Here is a 9,958-nt window from a genome sequence, read left to right as displayed (position 1 = left end):
AGAGGGGGTAGTCTTATACGGCGAGTATATAACAAACTCTGTATTTTGAGTGGAAATGTTAGGGGGTCGTCTTATATGCCCAGTCGTCTTATACGCCGGCAAATACGGTAGTGGAATTGCTAGGTCATATAGTAGTTCTATTTTTAATTTTTTTGAGGAAACTCCACACTGTTTTCCATATGGGTTGCACCAATTTGCAATCTCAACAACTGCATGAGGGTTCCCTTTCTTCACATCCTCACCAACAGTTGTTTGTTGATGAGCCATTCTGACAGGTATGAGGTAATTTCTCACTGGTCTTAATTTGCATTTCTCTGATGATTAGTGACATTGAGCATCTTTTTATATGTCTGTTTGCCATCTATATGTCCTCTTTGGAGAAAATCTGTTCAGGTTTTCTGCCCATTTTTAATTAGATTATTTGTGGTGGTGATGGTGTTGAGTTGTTTAATTTATAAATTTTGGATATTAACACCTTAGGAGATGTATTATTGGTTAATATGTTCTCCCATTCAGTAGGTTGTCTTTTTGCTTTGTTTATGGTTTTCTTTGCCGTACAAAACATTTTTGTTTGGTGTAGTCCCATTTGTTTGTTTTTCTTTTGTTTTCCTTGCCCAAGGAGACATATCAGAAAACAATTTTACTAAGAGTAATGTCATAATTTATTGTTTTTTGTTTTTCTCTAGAACTTGATGGTTTCAGGTCTTATATTTAATTATTTTAATCCATTTTGAGTTTATCCTTATATATGGCATAAGAGGGTGGTATAGGGTTTTGGATTTTTAAAAAATTTATCTGCCCAATTTTCCCATCACCATTTAGTGAAGAGATTGTCTTCCCTTCATTGTATACTATTGCTTTCTTTTCATATATTGATTAAATATAGAAGCATGACTTTATTTTTTGGGTATTCTATTCTGTTTCCTTGGTCTATGAGTCTGTTTTTATGTCAGTACCATGCTGTTTTCATTGCTATAGCCTTGTAGTATAGTTTGATATCAGGTAGAGTGATACCCCCGGCTTTATTCTTCCTTTTCAAGATTTCTGTAGTTATTCAAGGTCTTTTGTGATTCCTTATAATGCTTACATTTATTTGCATCTTCTTTTACTTTTTTTTTTTTCAGTGTCTTATAATTTTCTGAGTACAGGTCTTTTACTTCCTTGGTTAAATTTATTGCTTGCCCAAGCTGATTTGGCTTAGCGGATAGAGTGTTGGCCTGCAGACTGGAGGGTCCCAGGCTCGATTCCGGTCAAGGGCACATGCCTGGGTTGCAGGCTTGATCCCCAGTAGGGGGCGTGCAGGAGGCAGCCAATCAATGATTCTCTTTCATCATTGATGTTTCTGTCTTTCTCCTTCTCTCTTCCTCTCTTAAATCAATAAAAATATGTTTAAAAATTTATTCCTAGGTATTTTATTTCTTTTTGATGCAATTATAAATGGGATTGTTTTCTTAATTTCGTTTTTGGTTGTTTATTATTGATGTATAAAAATACAACCAATTTCTGAATATTAATTTTGTATCCTGCTACATTACTGAAATCATTCATCAGTTTTAGTAGTTTTTTGGTGTAATTGTTTAGGGTTTTTATATATGGTATTATGTCATCTCCAGATAATGATAGTATTACTTCTTCCTTTCCAGATTGGATGCCTTTTATTTCTTTTTCTTGTCTGATTGCTGTAGCTAGAACTTCTAATACTATGTTGAATAAAAGTGGTGAAGTGGACTTAAAAAAGCCTATAGTAAAAGACAAAGAAGGACATTACATAATGTAAAGGGATCAGTGCAACAAGAGAATATAGTCTCTGTAAACATGTATGCTTTCTACATAGGAGCACCTAAATATATAAAGCAAATTATGATGGACATAAAGGGAGAGATCAATAGTAATACAGTCATAGTCGGGGTCTTTAATACCCCATTGACATCAATAGAGAGAATTTTCAGACAGCAGACTTAAATAATACATTTGACTAAATGTATTTAATTGATATTTTTAGAGCTTTCACCTTTGGAGGCTAAATAACATGCTACTGAACAACGAATGGGTTAACAATGAGATAAAGAAAGAAATAAGATACCTTGAGACAAATGAAAATTCATACTAATACAGACCTACCTTAAGAAACAAGAAAAAGATCAAACAATTTAACCTTATACCCGAAGGAATAGAGAAAGAACAACAAGCAAGGTCAAGAGTAGAAGGAAAGGAATAATAAAGATCAGAGTGGTAATAAATGAAGTATAATCCATAAGAAAAAAACAAAACAAAACAAAACAAAAAAATCAATGAAACCAGGGACTGGTTCTTTAAAATAATAAATAAGATTGCTAAATCTTTTATGAGACTCGTTAAGAAAAAAAGGGAGAGGACACAAATGAAAGGGAAGTGACAATTGATACCCCAGAAATACAAAGGGTTATAAGAAGATACTAAAAACAATTATATGCCCCCAAAATGAACAACCTAGATAAAATGAACAAGTTCCTAGAAACAAAATATTACAAAATTAAATCAAGAAATATTAAATCTGAACAGATAAATTACTACCAATAAAATTGAATCAGTAATAATAATAATAATAATAATAATAAAAACTCTCAACAAACAAAAGTTCTAAATTAGATGGCTTTACAGGTGAATTTTACCAAACAGTCAATGAAGAATTAACACCTATCCTTCTGAAACTATTCCAAATAATTCAAAAGGAGCGAAGGCTCCCAAGCTTATTTTATGATGCCAGTGTTATCCTGACTCCAAAACCAGACAAAGATATTACCAAAAAAAAAAAAAAAAAAAAAAAAGGAAATTATAGGCCAGTATTCTTGATGAACATACAGGTAGAAATCCTCAATATAATAATAATAATAATAATAATAAAAACTCTCAACAAACAAAAGTTCTAAATTAGATGGCTTTACAGGTGAATTTTACCAAACAGTCAATGAAGAATTAACACCTATCCTTCTGAAACTATTCCAAATAATTCAAAAGGAGCGAAGGCTCCCAAGCTTATTATGATGCCCCTACCCTCCTCAAACTATTCCAAAAATTCCAAGAGGAACACTTTTAACCTCTTTTTATGAGGCCTGCAATATCCTAATTCCAAAACCAGACAAAGACATTACAAAGAAAGGAAATTATAGGCCAGTATTCTTGATGAACATACAGGTAGAAATCCTCAATAAAATATTAGCAAACTAAATTTAGCAATACATTAAAAAGATCATACATCATGGTCAAGTGGGATTAAACCCACAAAGTTGGTTTAATATCTGCAAATCAATTAATGTGTTATACCAAATAAACAAAAGGAAGGGTAAAAATCACATGATCATATCAATAGATTCAGTGAAAGCATTTGATAAAATCCAGCATCCAGTTACAATAAGAGCTCTTAGCATAGTGGGAATAGAGGGGACATTCCCCAACATAATAAAAATCCTCTATGACAAACTCACAGCTAACATTGTACTTAATGGAAAAAGCTAAAGTTATTTTCCTTAAGATCAGATCATGTTTTACATTTTAAAACCATCAAGTGGGCTCATTTAAGACATATCAGTTAACATTGTTTTCTAAGCAGCTACTTGGTTTGTTGCAGTGGTTGCAAAGATTTATATTGTGCAGAAGTCACATGTTATTTATTCACTCCCCTATGGATGGATAGCTAGTTGTTTTCCCATTATAAACAATGATACATAGAACATCTCTGAGCTCTTGTCTGCAGCCTCCTCCAGGACAGGATCAGACTGAGCAGGGCTGGGAAGGCACACAGACTACAACACGTTCCCTCTCTTTGTTCTCTGAGTGCCTAAAGCAGTGCTTCACTTTAGGGTTTCTTCAGGAATGGGGACAAAAAGAAGAATAAACCAGAGGTAGGCATGAAATCGGAGCAGGGAGGGAGAGGAATGGTAGAGCAGAATGTGGTCCCAGGGTGGGCTTGGGAGATAGGCAGCCTGGGCTTGAGCCCACTCTGTCCCATTTCCTACATTGCAAGACTGTGGGGCAGCTCACCTAGCCTTTTGGAGCTAAAGATTCTGATTTTTCTTTTCCTGATAATATCTTCAATTTATGGACACATGATGCACACATCAAATAAATGAAATCACAGTTTATTATTTTCTTGATATATAAAGCTGTTATAAAATAAAAAAGGAAAGATAATTTTTACTTTTTCAAATATCTCCAGCAATGGGTGTATTTCTTATTATTCTTAAGAAACTTTATTAACTTTGGTATTCATAGTTGTTAAACCTAAAATAAAAATTCTTTCATATCTAAACCTCAGACATCCTAGTGACTTGATTTTTTTAGTCCCGTTTTCATTTGCTCCTTGATAATCATAGATGTATTTGAAGATTGCAGTCTTTAACTTGGATACTCATAGTTTTATTAGTTTTTATACTAGATATTTTAATACAGCTTTAATTGCATTCTATATAGAGTAGACAGGCATTTAGAGCCATTAAGAAAGTCATGTGAGCCCTAACCGGTTTGGAGCATCAGCCTGTGGACTGAAGGGTCCCAGGTTCAATTCCGGTCAAGGGCATGTACCTTGGTTGCGGGCACATCCCCAAGTGGGGGGTGTGCAGGGGGCAGCTGATTGATGTTTCTCTCTCATCGATGTTTCTAACTCTCTATCCCTCTCCCTTCCTCTCTGTAAAAAAATCAATAAAATATATATTTTTTAAAAGTCATGTGAATTTTAAATAGGGTTTTCTTTCTTACATCATAGTGATACTTAAAAATGCCTCATAATTCTATAGTCACATAAGCATTTCTCTTCTACAATTTAAAACTTTCCTTTTAAACTTAATTTTCAAAAAGGAGTCTCCTACAATTGTGAATTGGTGTTTTACCATTACATTTTCATTAAACTTAAAATGCTTATTGCCAAAATTTCCCAGAAATATTTGCATATATTTGTAAAAGGTTATTTTATGTTGTTGAAGCAAATTTTGAAATGTATAATTAAACATTTGAATTACATGTTGTTTTTTCCCTGCTCTTGTTTTCATTTTCAGAAGTTCTGTGTAGGTTTGCATTATTGAATTATATCAGTGTAGTATATTTTACCTTTTTAACATCACATGCTTTTCATGAATAAGGTCATGTATTTTTACTTCAAGGGTATTTATCTAGATCTTTATTCTAAGTCCCCTGGGTGCTTCAAATTTGTTATGTCCTAAACTGAAGACATTGCCTCTGACCCTTTCTCTTCCCTGACTCTGTAATCTATTGTCATCTGTTTTCCCGTCCTCCTACATAGCAGCACTAAAATACAGAAGCATGAAAATCCTGGACTCCAATCCTCCCTGAAATCACCACCTTTAGTCACTCAAGTAGTTTAATATTTTCTACCTGCTACCATTTTTATATCAGTAATTTACTTTCTCACTTTTAATTTTTAAATATTCTTTCTAGTTTGGCTCCCCTTATGTTCATCTTTACATTGCTGCCAGAGTGACTGCTCTAAAATATATTTGTGATGATGTAGCTTCTCTGCTGATTTAGTTTCTCTCCATTACTTGTGGGTAAAATTCATATGTGAGCAAGACACTTCCGTTTTTTGATTAGGCTCTGATTCTCCAGTTTTCTCTCTCCATTCCATTCACCATTCCAGTTTTATCACATTACTTTGGTATCCTCACTTACTGTGTTGTCTCAGACCTTATACTTTTGTTCATGCTGCTCTTTCTAGAATGCCCTTCACGCCCTCCTACTACACTTAGTATATCTTTCAAGATTGATTTCTATCATTTCCTGAGCTTCCCAGGTACACCCACTGTTATCTCATCTGCGCCCTTACTGTAGTTTATTCACTTCAGTTGTAGAACTAGCAAATGATACTTTTCTTTTTATTGTTTTCATGTATCTCTACCCCTACTAGACTATAGGACAAAATCTTTTATTTATAGCTTCTAGGTTAGTGCCTATGATTGATAGATACAGTAAATGTTTGTTGTCTTACTGAGTGACTTGAGCAAGGGAATGAATATGACATTTTCTAAAGTTGGGTTTTTGTTTCCTTTTTATAGGAAGATGCAATAAAGCCAACAATTAAAAAAACAGAAAATGGTATTGATATTATTGAAAGTGCTCCAAAGAGCCAAATAAATAATGACAATTTGACCTATGTTGATGGAGAACCCAAAAATAATAGTAGTGGTAAGTTAGTGACTATGAATTTTTTCCTATCCTTAAATGTTGCTATAAACAAATCTAATTTGAATAGATCCAAATGTTATCCATTTTTAAAAGTGTTTTTTTGCTATCTTTATTCAGAAGTATCCCAACTGCTACCATCTTTTTCTTCCTGCAAATGCTTCGACTTGCTGAAAGTCTTTTCTGCTATTATTTTTATTTTATTGAAATATTCATAAATGGAGATAGACTTATATATGTATTTAAAATTCATAGTAAAAATGTCCACATTAATGTATCTGTGACTACATTTTATAGATAAAATGTCAGCATTAGGATTAGGAGAAGACAAAGATACAGAATCACCTTGGGATTCTGAGGTACTGTCTACCATTATTATTCTTATTATTTTAAATATCAGCATTGATGATGTTAAAACATAAAAGGGATGCTTTAACTTTACTTTTCTCACCTCTACATTTGCCCATAAAAATTATTTTCTTATGTTTTCTAGCTATCTATATATATAAAAGCCTAAGCGACTGAACGACCGGTTGACCAGTTGCTCAATTCAGGAACTGCCCCCTGGTGGTCAGTGCGCTTCCACAGCGGGTGCACCGCTCACTGACTGACGGGTGCCAGATGCAGGGCTCAAGGCTGGCGAGCGCCTCTGTGGCGGCACAAGCCTCTTCCAATCGGTACTGACTGGGTGTCAGCCTGCGGCAGGCACAGCAGGGCCAGGATGAGCAGGAGCCGCAGGCAGCATTGGACTGCTGGTTTTAGCCCGATCCCTGTAGGCCATGCTGAGGGACCCCACCAGTGCACAAATCTGTGCATTGGGCCTCTAGTAATTAATAAAAGAACTATGTGCTAAATTCAGAGAGGAGTAAAAGTAGGTTTATAGCTGTTCATATGGAAAATAATACAATAATTAATAAATAATAATACAAGAATAAACTCTGCTTCATATACTTACAACTGCAAACATATGTTTGCCCCACCCCGTATAATAATATTGCATAGTACAACTCTGCTAATTTGCAAGATTTACCTAATGAAATCAGGATAGTATACTATAAAATGCTAAGGCTTTGAAGTCATAAGTATCAGTTTGGGTTCTGAAGTTAAGTTTATCAAAAAACTAAAGAATTATTCTAGGTCAACTCTATGGCCAAATATATGTTTCTGTGATTTATATGGATGTGTAAAACTCCTAATGATGAGATTCAGAGAGGACAGTTTAGATTATAGTTGTGGTGTTTTTTGTGTGTGTGTTTTTTAAAATAACTTGGCACTTGAAAAGAAAATGCCTGGGACTTCGAAGTATTATTCTATTTGGATTGTCAAGTAGATCTGCAGGGAATATTTCCAGAGAAAGTAAAGCATAGTGAATAGTAATATATGTAGGATTATAATAATAACAATTTGGTTTAGTGGTGTTTTGGTAAGTAATAGTTGTTTTGTATGGTTAAAACAGCATGCATTAAGTACCTTTATGACAGCCATACGTGTAGTAATATAAATATAAAAACATGATAAGCTGATCTAAGGTGACAGCTCTGATCTTTTGGTTACAGGCATCTGCTGCCTAATAGTACAAACACTGTATTTGATGTCTAAGATCGTGGAACAGTCTCTGCCTAGCTATGGGATCTTGGGAAAACTTGTTTTAACCTGTTGGAACGTTGGTGACCTCATTCATAATAATGGTACTGCAGTCAAACCTCATTTCTCGAATTTCTCCCATCTGGAACAATTTGGTTCTCGACCAGTCTCAGAAAAAATGTTTCCATTGTCGACCAAAACTTCAGTTTTTGACCAGATAACCCTTTCATGCTGATACCTCAGCATGACAGAAAGCATCTCTCACACAACAAACAAAGGAAAGAATGCTTTTGTTGCTGGCAAAATCGAGGATTAGCACAATTTAAAAACATAGACAGGCCATCAAGAGTGCCAGTGTTGCTAGCAGTGTGAAAGTACTCACAAAACAATAATCACAGGCACTTGAATAGGTAGAAACACTGCTGTTCATTGGATAAATGAAAAAGCAGGTAGCTGAAAAGCAGTTAGCCAGTGATAGCATTTCAGGGCCAAAGATATATGAAAAATTTGTTTAAGGCTAGTAGGAGGGGCTTGATAAATTAAAGAAAAGAATTGTTTATTTATGGATTAAACAGTACATTGTATATAAGAAAGGTTAAAGCAAGGGATCATTTGAAATGGATTAGTTCAGTATACATTATTTCTAATGGGGAAAAATGATTCCGTTTTTGAACAAATCACTTGTCGAACAGCCTTCCGGAACAAATTAGGTTTGAGAACCAAGGTTCCAGTGTAGTATCTACCTTTTGTGTATGTGTGACGAACAATTGTGGTAACAATATGAAAACATTTTGTAAACTGTAAAGGGTACTATGGAAATGTAAGATCACAGTGGTATTCAGTGACTTACTAAATACTAAGGACACTTTTTATAAACCTGAAGGACAATAAAATGGCAATAGTATCAAGAAAATAATGGGAAAGTTTGGGTATGAGGATTTCTAATTTGGGGGATAAATTTTTTTTACACTATTATATCTCCACTAGAGATATCCTATAGGTATGTACTGCTTTGGTACTTGAGGCCTTCTTAATGAGATCTTACAAGTTTTGTCCTTAGTAAATTTCTGTTATTGAATAGCAGCTATGTGCTGGGCAGTTAGACACTGAATGTATAGGTTGAGGAGTTAGGCTATCATGAGTGGGAAGAGTAGAAAAATAAGTAAACAACAGTTTATTATAAGTCACTACAAGTGCTTCATATAAAGAAAATGGAGAATGTTAGGTTGCAGCATTTCTCAATCTGTGGGTCGCGACCCCTTTGGGGGTCGAACGACCCTTTCACAGGGGTCACCTAAATACATCGTGCATATCAGATATTTACATTACGATTCATAACAGTAGCAAAATTAGTCATGAAGTAGCAACGAAAATAATTTTATGGTTTGGGGATCCCCACAACATGAGGAACTGTATTAAAGGGTCATGGCATTAGGAAGGTTGAGAACTACTGGGTTAGAGAATATGGGGGGAGTTTATAGTTAGAACTAGAGAACTGGTGCACGAAATTCATGCACTCCGTGGTGTTGGTGGGGAGGGGGGGTCCCTCAGGCCGGCCTGCGCCCTCTTGCAGTCTGGGAGCCTCCTGGGGCGAGCGGTCCTAAGCTGACAGTCAGACATCTTTAGCACTGCCGCGGAAGTGGGAGAGGCTCCCACCACTGCCGCCGCTGTGCTCACCAGCTGTGAGCCCAGCTTCTGGCTGAGCAGTGCTCCCCCTGTGGGAGCACACTGATCACCAGGGGGCAGCTCCTGCGTTGAGTGGGATCAGGCCGAAAGCGGCTCTCCAATATCCCCCGAGAGGTCCCAGATTGCGAGAGGGCACAGGGACCCCACTGGTGCACTATTGGAGCTGGGGAGGGATGCGGGAGGTTGGGCAGCCGGGGAGAGACTGCAGGAGGATTCCAGGGTGTGTCTGGCCCGTCTCGCTGATTCCCAATCAGCTGGACCCTAGCAGCAAACTCACCTACTGGTCGGAGGGTCTGCACATCATAGCGAGCAGTTTAGCTGCCTTAGCATATCATTAGCATATTATGCTTTGATTGGTTGAACAGATGACAGGACACTTAGCATATTAGGCTTTTATTATACAGGACTAGAGGCCCGGTGCACAAAAATTTGTGCACTCGGGGTGGGGGAGGGGGTCCCTCAGCCCGGCCTGTGCCCTCTCGCAGTCTGGGACCCCTCGGGAGATAACGACCTGCTG

General features: G+C 36.3%; 1 protein-coding gene across 2 annotated transcripts in view; it reads left to right on the top strand.

The window, feature by feature from the left end:
• Positions 1-9,958, top strand: part of ANKRD26 (ankyrin repeat domain 26) — a 99,965-nt gene that overhangs the window by 32,620 nt on the left and 57,387 nt on the right. For both annotated transcript variants that reach the window (XM_006756155.2, XM_015559053.1), the window contains 2 exons: positions 6,045-6,174; positions 6,469-6,530. In XM_006756155.2, the coding sequence (XP_006756218.1) occupies positions 6,045-6,174; positions 6,469-6,530 (192 nt within the window). The remainder of the gene's footprint in view (positions 1-6,044; positions 6,175-6,468; positions 6,531-9,958) is intronic.

The sequence above is a fragment of the Myotis davidii genome, unplaced genomic scaffold (genome assembly GCF_000327345.1).
Source record: "Myotis davidii unplaced genomic scaffold, ASM32734v1 scaffold494, whole genome shotgun sequence".
Classification (NCBI taxonomy): domain Eukaryota; kingdom Metazoa; phylum Chordata; class Mammalia; order Chiroptera; family Vespertilionidae; genus Myotis; species Myotis davidii.
The sequence above is the reverse complement of the archived record's forward strand: the minus strand, read 5'-3'. Positions and strand labels throughout refer to the sequence as shown.